The following is a 12,610-nucleotide window of genomic DNA, read 5'->3' on the forward strand; positions in this document are numbered from 1 at the left end:
GTTCTTACGAAAATTTTTAAATTAAGGAAAAAAGGAAAGTGAAAGCCTGAACTAGGTAGAGAAGAGGAGATAGGAAGGAAGAGATGAAGGAGAAGAGATATGCATGGATTTAGTGATGAAGGAGAAGAGGTATGCGTGGATTTAGTGGCCAGGTTTGTTAGCTTGGTCAAGTGGTAGATCTGATTTCAGTAGAAATCTAGTGGATAAGAAAGCCAGGGAGGTCCACTATGTCAGCAGGAGTTACTGAGATACTAACCTAGCATAGGCGGGGATGTGTAGGGTCAGCCAGGCAGCAGTGATGGTGTCTGTGTTAGAAGCAGAGAAGGTATATGAGAACAAGAGACATCTTCATACAGGAGACTAAGAAAACCAGGATAGTATATGGTCAGAGTTAGGAGGAGTCACATGGCAACCTGGAGTACTTTAATATTCCTAAGCAATGGAAAAGAGAGAAAATGAAGTGCAGATGTTCCTTGGTGGTAGAGACAGTGATAGAAGTCAGTTCACAAGCTGGATCTGAGGAGGGCTTTCTTCAGTGACGTTCTTCAAATTTTCCAGTTAAGAAGCCATGATATTACATGTTTTTTGTTTTTTTTTTTCCAAGTGTCTACTGTGACATATGGTGAAACTGTGAAAACACAGAAATAGTAAGCTCACAACAGTCATGGGGAACTGAGTAGAAGTTGGAAGCAGGTGAGGGGTTGAGAGTTCCTTATTCTTCCCCTTACGTCCATTCTCAGCGTGGAGTAAATATGTCACTGCCGTTCCTCTAGGCGGACACTGATTGCTTTAACCTCTGGCTGTTCGAAACATTTTTCTCTGGGTGGATTAAGGAAACTATCCTCTTTTTCAAGTAGAGAAAGTTTTACTTGTAGCAAAGCTAGTAAGCACAGCATAAAATGTAAGCCCTTCTTGTTTCTTGTATTCACAGGAGTGAATTTGCTAGTGGGCACAGAGAGTGGCCTGATGCTCCTGGATAGAAGTGGCCAAGGGAAGGTATATCCTCTGATCAACCGAAGACGGTTTCAGCAAATGGATGTACTTGAGGGCCTAAATGTCCTGGTGACAATATCTGGTAAGTGTTTTGTAAAGCAGAATCTGTGCTGCTGTTTACAATTTGTTTAGCTATTTTATGCATTAAATTTCATCTAGCTCTATATTCTTTGATATACTGGCTAAAAATGGTCAAACTATGTTGTGAGTTTACATGATGCTAGATGTACACAGTGAACCCATTCCCCTATTTCTGACATCTTGTTTTAGTGTAGTGCATTTGTGGTAGATTGTTATTTATTAGTAATAATACACTGTTATTAATTAAAGCATGTAGTTTATGTGACTATATAATGCATTGTCTTGGTTTTGAAAATAAATAATGACACATATTTATCATTATTCTATCAGTCCGACTAGCTTTAGTGCCCTAAAACATCCCTGTTCATATTTCTTCCTGAGGTCCTTCCTGGTAACAACTGACCAACTCTTTTGATGACTTTACCTGTTCTAGATGGCCATATCTAATTGGACTCAAACAGAATATAACCACATGTGACTGTGTATTTGGACCATAGAGTATGCAGATTGGCTTCTCTCCTTTGACAATAACACATTTAAGATTCCTTCTTGTCTCTTTGTGATTTGAGATTGCGTTCCTTTGTGTTGTTCAGCAATACTCCACAATACAGTTTATCCATGTATTACAGTTTATCCATTCACTTACTGAAGGACACCTTGTTACTTCCAGGTTGGAAACTATGAGCAACACTGTTAGTGTATAGTATATAGCTTTTTGCATGGGCATAAGCAATTAAAAACCAAGTAACTAGCACAATTGATGAAACATACAAAGCCTTTGGTAAATCTTGTTCTAGTCTGCTTTCAATTGCTGTGACAAAACACTCTGACCAATACCAACTTAGGAGGAAAGGGTTTATTCAGCTTACAAATCCTGAGTCACAATTCATCAGGGAGCCCAAGGTAGGAACTCAGGGCAGGAACCTGGAGGCAGGAGCTGAAGCACAGGCCATGGAGGAATGCTGCTTGCTGGCTTGCTCCCCTGGCCCCTGCTCAGCCTGCTTTCTTACACAAGACAGAACAACTTGCCCAGGGTGGCACCACCTCACTCGAAAATCAAGAAACTATCCCACAGACATGGCCACAGGCCAGTCCAATGGAGGCAGTTCTCAAATCAAGGATTCTTCTACCCAGCTGTATCAGGTTGACAACTAAAGCTATCCAGCACAAATCTGTAAGACAGAAACTGCCAAACTTTCCCAAAGTGGCTCTGTCATTTTATATCCCACAGGAAGGGGGAGGTTTCTGTTGTTCTACATCCCCATTAGCATTGCATGTTGCTAATGTTTTGGGTTTGGGCCATCCTAGTAGTTAGTCTACCAGTGTCTTGCTTTAATTTGGAATTTCCCAATGTATAATGTTGCATATGTTTTCATGATTATTTGACATCTATACATCTCCTTTGGTGAAGTGTCTGCATAGATCTTTAACCCCTGTTGTAACTGAGTTGCTTTTGTTGATCTTTAACCCCTGTTGTAACTGAGTTGCTTTTGTTGTTGTTTCTGTTGATTTTTTAAAAGATTCTTTGTATATTTAGATGGAAAGCTTTTATTCCTGTGTTTTGAAGAAACTTTTTCTGTCTAACCCTCTGTTCGTTCTCTCTACCAGTGTCCTGTGCAAAATAGATATTTTAAATTTTAATAAAATTAAAGTTTCTTGTTTTTTTTTTTCCTTTCATGGATTATACCTTTGGTATTTTATGTAAGATGTTACTGCCAAATCTGAGATCCATCTAGACTCTTTTATTTGCTTTCTGCTAGAAGCTTGATAACTTGAATTTCACATTTAACTCTGTGACTCATTTTTAATCGATTTTTATGAAAGATTTAAAGAATGTATATAGATTGATTTTTTTTCATTGGTGCATTCTAACAGCATTTATTTAAAGAAAGTCCTCCCTTGAGCTTGCCTTTGTTTTTTGTGTACTGAATTTGCGTGCCTCTATTTCTGGGCTGTTTGCTCCACTATTCTTCATTCTTTGGCTGATACCCACATGGTCCTGATTAATGTTTGGTAGTAACTGTTGAAGTGAAAACTTCACTTCTTGTTCCAGTAGTTGGTTTATCATGTCATGTGCTTGGCTTCTGCTATAAACTCTAGAGTAAGTTTATTGATATGCACAAATAACTTGCTATGATTTGGACTGAAATTGTGTTCAATCTGTACATTAGAACTTGAGAAGAACTGACGGTATTCAGTTTTCCTGTCTGTGGACACAGAATATTTCTACATTTATTTAATTCTTCTTTGATATCTTTGACCAGAATGTGGTAATTGTCCTCAAATAGATCTTGAAAGGGTTACTTTGTGAGTTCATATCTATGTCATTTTTTTAGTGTTAATATAAATGATGTTTTTAATTTCAAATTCTAATCTTTGCTGTTGGTATGTAGGAAAATGATTAACTTTTTTATAACGGGCTTGTACTCTACATTGTCAATATACTTGTTTGTTAGTTTCAGAAAGTTTCCATACCTTCCCAAATGGATCATCTCCCAGAAATCTTCATGTATTCAGATATTTGGAAGTTCATCTTAACTCTAATTCTGCTCTTTGATGGAGGTTTTATTACATGGGCATTATTGACTAAATCATTGGCCACTGGTGTGGACTTAAACTTCAGGCCCTCTCCCCTCATGGAGACTGGGTGTGGGGCTAAAAGTCACAATTGTTTAATTGGTCTTTCTGGCAACTACCTCTCATCCTGAGCTAAATAGAGCTGCCATCCACCAGTGAGTCATTGACCTAGAGTATGATTGTAATAACTGAAACATTACTGTTATGGTTTATAGATATCTATCTATGTAAGTGTAAACTCATTATTCTTTCAAAACCTTTCCTTCTAGCCATGCCCATACCATTGATAATTCTTTAGGGGCTCCAAGGGTCCACTGAGTTTCTGATAAAACTGGTATTAAATAATTCCCCTAGGGAAAATTATATTTTACCATGCAGGTAAAATATTTATATTTATTTTACTAGGCAAAAAGGACAAGTTACGTGTCTACTATTTGTCCTGGTTAAGGAATAAAATACTTCATAATGATCCGGAAGTTGAGAAGAAGCAAGGGTGGACAACTGTAGGCGATTTGGAAGGATGTGTACACTATAAAGTCGGTAAGTTCTAAGAGAATCACAGTGTCTTGTTTCTCCAGGATTTAATTCGAATTCAGTTTAAAGTAAATGTGCTTTTGGAAATTCGTAAGATACTTCTGATCTTCAGGTCTTATCTGGATGTCTTACTGTGTTGTTATCCCAAAGAAGAACACAGTTTGTTTGTTCTTTCTGCTCACTCTGTCTTCAGTCTTCCTCATATCTTTCATCTGTGATGGAATCTTTTCACCTTCTTTGACATCCACATTCTCCTCTGTAAGATGTGACTCAAAGCAGCAGCTTCAAGAAACCCCTTTGAGACAAAGCCCTCTCACTTTGCTTCTTTCTTTACCCTCCAATCTCATATTTAGAGGGTGCAAGGGCCCTTGGCAGTCACTAGTTGAGTGTTTGAGACTTTAACCCACAGAGTTATGACTTGTCCTTTTTAATTAAGTGCACTGCAAAGCCACTGTGCCCATTTAATTGTGAATGAGTGTGTGCGGCTGTTGCATATACCATGTGTTTTATTACTGGTGTTTTTCTCCCTTAGACCCATGCAGTAATTTTCACGAAATAAAGTCTCAGAAAACTAAGACCAATTCTTTTTTAAAAAAAATATTATTTATTTATTTTTAAAATATTTATTATTTTAGTTTTATGTGTATGAGTGTATTGCCTGCATGTGTGTAATGCACCCATGTCATGCCATGCCCACTGAGGTCAGAAGAGGGTGTCAGATCCCATGGAAGTTGAGTTACAGACAGTTGTTATCTGCCATATGGGTGCTGGGACTCAAACCTGGGTCCTCTGCAAGAGCTGTCAGTGCTCTTAACCACTGAGCCATCTCTCCAGCCCTAAGACTAATTCTTTATTGCATGTGAAAAATATTAAACTCATGATTAGAAATAAATGAAAAATGGGTCATAACAAAATTAGTTTTATGGGGATGATAAAATATTTTGATAGAATTTGAAACAAAGTTGGCTATATACTTAAGACTGGTAGGGTTCCACCGAATGTTTGATTTCTGCCTGTGTTATTTTCTTTTTTTTTTTTCTGTTTATTAGTACATGCTATAGCCAGTTCTCTGGGCCCCTTCCAGATAGTATAACTCATAACATTGTCTTCTTTATACAGCCCAGTTTATTGGTTAATAATTATCACAGGAGTCACCTCAATATTTGGAATGATTCTGAATTTCCACCAAGATGAGGAGGGTATTTATAGTTAAATATTTATAGTCAAATTATGAAAGTTAGTAAACATTATTAAGTCCTTCAGTAGCTCTAGTACATTCTAAGTATCCAGTAACTACCACATGTGTCTAGCAGCAATGATATTAGCAGTGCAAATATAAATCATTTCTATCATTTCAGAAAATTCTATTAAATAGTGTTGATTTGGACAGCTGCTTATAATTCTTTATATGTCAGTAATTTATTTGAACAGTTGACAGTATGTGGAGTTTAACTGAGAAGAAGTATCAATTAACAAGTCTCACTCACAAATAATCAAGTAGCAATGTAATATTAGGAAGTTTACATAGAGATAGGTGGGCATATGTGGCACAACTATAAGTCACATGTGGATGGGGACATCTGAGGGAAGTGAAAAGCTGTGGAAAGGAGACAAATGTGCTTTATGGTTCAAAAGAGATCTACTACTTCTCCATTGGTGCAGAACTTCAGGTGAAAACATAGATAAGTGGGCTGGAGAGATGGCTCAGCAGTTAAGAACACTGACTATTTTGTAGAAGACCCAGGTTTGAATCCCAGCACCCACATGACAGCTAACAACTGTCCGTAACTCCAGTTCCAGGGGATCCGACAGCCTCTTCTGTCCTCTGCGGGCACTGCACGACAGGTACACTTACCAACATGCAGGCATAACACTCACACACATAAAAATAATAAATAAAACAAAAAAGCATAGACCAGGAAAAAAAAATGGTTGGTGTGGTACTTGGTCTTATAAGGTACTAGGTACTTCTGTCTGCTGATAGAATCCCAGACCTAGGAATGTTTTGGCATAACCTTCCATTTTCCTCTGCGGTAAGAGCCTGGTGTGAAACCCTGGGAAGCTGCACACAAGACCTTGTCCTTCTAAAACATTCAGGAACCCTGTGGCTGACTAGTCACATCATTACGTTTTGAAGCAATGGTGTCCCCCTCTAAACTTTAAGGTATGCTTCACATTGCCATTGATGATAAATACTTGAAATCCAAGAAATTAGGTACATTAGTTAAACTATTCATGAATTGTATCCAGAGTTTAGAACTGAACCCAGCATAGCATCAGAAATGACCAGGAAACAGTGATGTACTGAAGAATTAGAAAAAGATCATGTGCAGCTTGAACTCAATCAACCCCCCTGCTTTTTGGATGAGTCAGTAGAAGGCGTGCTTATAGTTTACAAAAGGCAACTAAGAGAATTTATAGTTCTGTGTTGATAATGACAGTGGTTTTTTTTTGTTGTTTTTTTCAGTAAAATATGAGAGAATCAAATTTCTGGTAATTGCTTTGAAGAGTTCTGTGGAAGTCTATGCATGGGCACCCAAGCCGTATCACAAGTTTATGGCCTTTAAGGTAAAGGAACAGTATATTTAAAAGCAGCATCAGCTTTGTAAACTATAACCCAAAGGCAGGAAATTGGTTTTAGAAGTCTGAACAGTTATAGTAATATAAAGCTGTTGGTTAATATTACATGCAATTTTTGTCATGGGAGAGTCTATTGCTGATACATAATAAGCTTGTGTAACTGTTCTCATTCTCTAAACCCGCATATGATTAGTGTGCCAAAAGAGCACTTCCACCTTTCATTGAAAATAGAGCTTCACATAGAGACATGGAAGTGTGTAAAGATCTAGATATGTGGTTAAAAAGTGTTCAACAAAAGACCATTGTAAAGTGGATGCACTTAGGACAGTATTGATTAAAAACTAAATCATAAGGCAGGTGTAGTGGTACCCCCTTTAATACCAGTACTCAAGAGGTTAAGGAAGGAGGATTGTTGTGCATTCAAGGCCAGCCAGGGCTACCTAGCAAGAACCTATCTCGAAAACAAAACTACATAAATTACAGAAATTTTTAATAACATAAGCAATTCCTATTTTACAGTAAATGAAAGGACATGTATAATGTGGTCCTATTTATATTTAAATTTAAAAAGCTATAGGTATAGCAGCAGCCAACCTGTTTAAAATATAGTGGTTTTGCTGTTTTGCACATAGAGCTTTGGGAAAGTAAGTGAAGTTTGCTCTAATCTTAGGACTGTTTTTAGTTGTGAGTTTACATGTACTCATATAACTGGTTGCATAGTCACTTCTGGTACTTGTTTCAAGAGGCAGTAAATAAAACACTTCTAGTAAGCTTAATGGTCTATAAGTCCCATATTTCCCAAAATGTAGAGAATTACCAGTCATTTTCTGTGCACATTTTTCATAATTCTGTCATAATTTAGTTCAGAGATTATACTAAATTTTGAAATTCTTAATTAAAATTGACACTGTTTTAGCATTATATAGAAACAACAATCATTTCTAGTCTAATATGACATATAAAACCTTAAGAATAACCCATAACCCAGGGAGCATTTAGTAGACGGAGAGAAACTAAATGGGTGTATTTTAAAGCATTTTGATATATTTTTACTGTAAGAGTAAATTTCAATTATTTGGAAGATTTGAATTTTGGGAATGCTTATTAACTTATTCCCCAGTGAATCAGAATAAATAGGCTTACTGTTTCTGATAAATCCTAGTAGTATTTAATAAAGGTAATAAAATATAAAATTACATTATTCTGAAGTTTGGGCTTAATATTCTTTATATTTATATCATGTTTGTTGGCTGTATAAGTGTTATCTTTCTCTAGTCTTTTTGATTATCTGAGTCCTGTGAGCTGTGACAGTAATGAAAACAGGGTTGTCTAGCCTGATGCAGTTTTGTGTCCCCTATTATTCTAGTCACAAAATTAAAGTCTATATAGCTCACGTAGTGACTAGAGTAGCCGTCCTGATCAGTTTCTCAATGTTGTGACTCCTGCAACTCTCACTCCACTGCTTTGTTTGAATATTCAAATAATGTTCTACAGCATCCTTATAGTTTGACTTCATGTGTGCTCCTAATCAAGACACACAAGACAGTGACTGCAGAATTCCTATGCTAGATCGGAGGGATTTAGGCCATGGTTTTGGAAGAAGTATCCTCCAAATTCTTTCTAATGATAAAACCTGGTAAAGCATATTTTGAAGCTAGATAACCACAGAAGGACCTTACAGCTAGCCTCTCTATCTGATCTGTCAGTAAGTTCTATGGGTTGTCTTACTGCCTCTGTCTTATTTCTTTATAGTCATTTGGAGAATTAGTACATAAGCCATTACTGGTGGATCTCACTGTTGAGGAAGGCCAGAGGTTGAAAGTGATCTATGGATCCTATGCTGGATTCCATGCTGTTGATGTGGATTCAGGCTCAGTCTATGACATTTATCTACCAACACACGTAAGAAAGAACCCACACTCTATGGTTGGTTGACTGGCTTCACTTTGTTTTGACTTTTTCCTTTACTCTGCTTAGTGAACTAACATAAGCAGGGTTCCTCATTTCCCCATGGTTTTGGGGGTGAGTATTTAAATGAAGTACCATTTTCAGTAGCTCCATGTTCTGTGACCAGTGGAAATCTGCTTTCCACACTGTGAAGCCCTCCTGAAGACCTATTAGCACTTGCTTTGACTAACATGGGATGGATTTGGGACAGTTGCTGGCAGAATACTCCTGGGTTGGGAATGGTTCTCAAAGGGAGTCTACCATCCAGAGACTCAAACTGTGAGTCATTTGAGTATGTGACCTATAAATGATAGACTTTGGGATGTATGTTTCATGGGCTTTCCCAGACTCTTACACACTGTGGTATGTATCACTAAGGATATGGTACTACTGCATTCACTAGTCTTACTGAGTACTTCCACAGGCCTGGAAATAGCCACAAACATGCTTCTCTCTCTCTGTTCTTCATCCCTAGATTCAGTGTAGCATCAAACCCCATGCAATCATTATCCTCCCCAACACTGATGGGATGGAGCTTTTGGTGTGCTATGAAGATGAAGGGGTCTATGTGAACACATATGGGAGGATCACCAAGGATGTGGTTCTGCAGTGGGGAGAGATGCCAACGTCTGTAGGTACGTAGCACCAGGAAGAGGCAGCATTTGTGAAAGAGAAGGCTACTGTAAGACCGCCTTTGTTTGTCCTCCTTATTTATCATGTTTTTCAACCTTTCTGGCCATTTAGTGGTTATCAGTAGATAGTGAAAGGTTAGAACAAAATCCAGGTGATTCTTGGTATACGTTTAAAAAATGTGCCATCACTAACTCATTTAATCCTTTAATATAAAATATGGCAGATTTATTGTTTTGTTTTGTTTTGCTTTGCTTGAGACAGGGTTTCCCTGCAGCCCCAATTAGCCTGTAACTAGCTTTATAACCAGGCTGGCCTCAATCTTGTGGAGATCAGCCTGCCTCTGCCTCCTCAGTGCTGCCATTAAATTCGTGTGCTACCATGCCTCCACTTAGGGCAGATTTGATTTTTTTGACCAATTGGTATGAAGTGAAGAGTCAGGGAAAGACACATGGTTGGCTTTGGAGAGTGGAGGAGTCCCAGCTAGGAGCAGCTAGGAGTAGTCTTCTGCTTTGTATTCAGGAGCAGAGACTGTGTTCGCATTTTCATGGCTTGGTGTTCACATTCCCAAACTAACTTGGTTCTAGAGCAGTTAAGTACATATCTCTGTTGCTCATCTTTCTTCCCCTACCTTCTCACATGCTGAAAGTATGTACAATAAACTCTATACATGGTGACTATTTCTGAAAATTGGCATCAAAATCCTAAGGAAAATTATTTAATTAAACATTAATTCAGATGATGACTTCCCATGGTGGAATAGGCGGTTATGAAGTGAACCCAGGGCTTTGTGCATGGGAGGTGAGCTTTCTGTCATTGAACTAAACCCCCAGCCCCAACACAAAACTCCTTCAAAATAAAAATTTTCACCCTCTAAGCACTTGTGTGTGTGTGTGTGTGTGTGTGTGTGTGTGTGTGTGTGTGTAAGCAACATCTTCTCAAGGTTCTTTCCTGTTTTTAATAGTTTTTTTTTTTTTTTTCCTTCTCCGAAAGCATATATCCGATCCAATCAGACAATGGGCTGGGGAGAGAAGGCCATAGAGATCCGGTCTGTGGAAACTGGTCACTTGGATGGTGTGTTTATGCACAAAAGGGCTCAAAGACTCAAATTCTTATGTGAACGCAATGACAAGGTAGTGTTCCCTTATGGCTGCTTTGTAGCTGCTGTTGTTTTATGGTGTGGTTTGTTTTCATGGACGCTGGTGGTGAATTTCTTTGTAGTTTTGGTAGGCTCCAAAATAAATTAGTTGTGGAAAACTTTAGATACTGCTTTTTAAAGCATGGTTGGGGGAGATGATCTCTAAGAGGTGTTGAATGGTCTGCTAATTGTACCCTCTTTTGTGTTTGCAGGTATTCTTTGCCTCCGTTCGGTCTGGTGGCAGCAGTCAGGTTTATTTCATGACCTTGGGCAGGACTTCTCTTCTGAGCTGGTAGAGACAGTGTAAGCTGGGATCACTGACCTCCAGAGTCGTCAGGATCCTGAGAACTTGGAATTCCTTGCAACTGGAGCTTGAAGCTGCGCCGGTGCAGCCAGGACAGCTGTGTGCAGTCCTCACGTGTTGGGTCCTCTCTCTCCCTTCCTTACTGCTCTTTTTGCCACTTCATTCCCATTTTCTTTTTTCCTTACTCAAAAATAAATCAAGGCTGCATTGCAGCTGGTGCTGCTCAGATTCTGCCATCGGTGCTAGAAGTGTTTGGGGGCGATCATCAGACCAGAACAAGTACCTTTCCTACAGCTCCAGAATTCCTTGTTTCTGAACGACTCCGTCCTGTGGGTATCTGAAGGTGGTGACGATGAACACACCATCAGATCTGTTGGCAGTGGGCACAAGGAGGTGAAAAATGGTGGTGTAAGAAGCAACTTGCTGAAGCAGAGAGCAGATTTAATATAGTAACATTAACAATGTATTTAATTGACATTTCTTTTTTTGTAATGTGACAATATGTGGACAAAGAAGAAGGTGCAGGTTTAAGAAGTTAATATTTATAAAATGTGAAAGACACAGTTACTAGGATAACTTTTTTGTGGATGGGGCTTAGGGTGGGTGGGGTGGGTTAAGGGGTCCCATTTTGTTTCTTTGGATTTTTTTTTTTTCAAGGGGGTTGTCCTGGCCAAGAACTCAGTCATTTTTCTGTGTACCAAGTTTCGCCTAAATCATGTGCAGATGGTTCTAAAAAAAAAGAAAGAAAAAGAAAATGTGCGCATTTTGTATAATGGCCAGAACTTTGTTGTGTGACAGTATTAGCACTGCCTCGAGTAAAGGTTTAATTTTTGTTTAAACCTAGAAGTGCAACAATTTTACCGTAGTCTGCACTTGCAGAAGAAGAAAAAAATAATCAACATTCATTCATTTTGGGTTTTTTTTTTTTTGTTTTTTGTTTTTTGTTTTTTGCCTACCTCATTGTTTTTAATGCATTGAGAGGTGATTTAGTTTATGGTTTGGGCAAAAAAACATTAATGTTTGATTTAATCTTAATACGAAAACTATCTGATTGAAGTTTGACTTATTTTGTCACAAGTCTAAGCAGGTACAAGAAGAACTGTCTGTGATGGTGGGAAATAGCCTTACGGCTAATACAGTTTGCTTTCTATGTTCCAGAAGCAGAGAGCTTCAGGTTCACCAGACTCACCATTAGTGATTGATAAGCAACTGTTGCCTATAAACCTGAGATCGCGTTGTTCTCAATTGGGATTCAGTAGCAGGCAGATGGTCATGTTTGAGAAGTCACACAAACTGTCATTGTTGCAGGGACCTTTTTGCAGGGGGTGAGGGTATGTCCCTTTTCTAAAAATGCAATGCACTAAAACTATTTTAAGAATGTAGTTCATTCTACTTATTCATAAAGATGGCATCTTCCCGTGTTTTAGGTGTAATATCGAAGCCCTGGCTTTTCTTGTTTTCTCACTTGCTCCCTTGTTCTGTTTTTTAAACTAATTTTACTTTATGAATATGTTCGTGACATTTGTAATAAATGTCTTGTAATAATTTGTTTCACGGCTTCATGGTCATCACTCCATTCCTCTAAGGATGCTGGTGTCTCAGTGAAGAAGTGCTGAGTCATGGCTCCGCCATCTTGCTCTCTTGTGCTCTGAATGGGTTATTATGTGACAGCTACTCTGTGCTTCGTTGATCTTTATGGTTAATTTTTTCCATGAAGGCGGAGGCCCTTCATCTATTCCCATTCCACGTAACAGTCATCTGCACCTGTTGCCAAACCTGTCCCATCTGGCCTCCATTCAGATGGTGTCATTCTCTTCTTACTGCTG

The 12,610-nt window shown here is 38.4% G+C and overlaps 1 protein-coding gene across 26 annotated transcripts in view; it reads left to right on the plus strand.

The window, feature by feature from the left end:
* Map4k4 (mitogen-activated protein kinase kinase kinase kinase 4) overlaps positions 1–12,334 on the plus strand; it is a 177,235-nt gene extending 164,901 nt beyond the window's left edge. For 15 of the 26 annotated variants that reach the window (XM_008845884.3, XM_008845889.3, XM_008845885.3 and 12 more), the window contains 7 exons: positions 932–1,075; positions 4,057–4,191; positions 6,653–6,753; positions 8,518–8,691; positions 9,188–9,347; positions 10,336–10,475; positions 10,693–12,334. In XM_008845884.3, coding sequence (XP_008844106.1) covers positions 932–1,075; positions 4,057–4,191; positions 6,653–6,753; positions 8,518–8,691; positions 9,188–9,347; positions 10,336–10,475; positions 10,693–10,776 — 938 coding nt within the window. In that variant the 3' untranslated portion in view covers positions 10,777–12,334. Of the gene's footprint in view, positions 1–604; positions 681–931; positions 1,076–4,056; positions 4,192–6,652; positions 6,754–8,517; positions 8,692–9,187; positions 9,348–10,335; positions 10,476–10,692 lie in introns of those variants that run through there. The other 11 variants (XM_008845887.3, XM_008845890.3, XM_008845902.3 and 8 more) reach the window with 2 other exon arrangements.
* Positions 12,335–12,610: the final 276 nt, after the last annotated feature.

This window comes from Nannospalax galili, unplaced genomic scaffold (genome assembly GCF_000622305.1).
Source record: "Nannospalax galili isolate Female #2095 unplaced genomic scaffold, S.galili_v1.0 scaffold182, whole genome shotgun sequence".
In the NCBI taxonomy this organism is placed as follows: Eukaryota; Metazoa; Chordata; class Mammalia; order Rodentia; family Spalacidae; genus Nannospalax; species Nannospalax galili.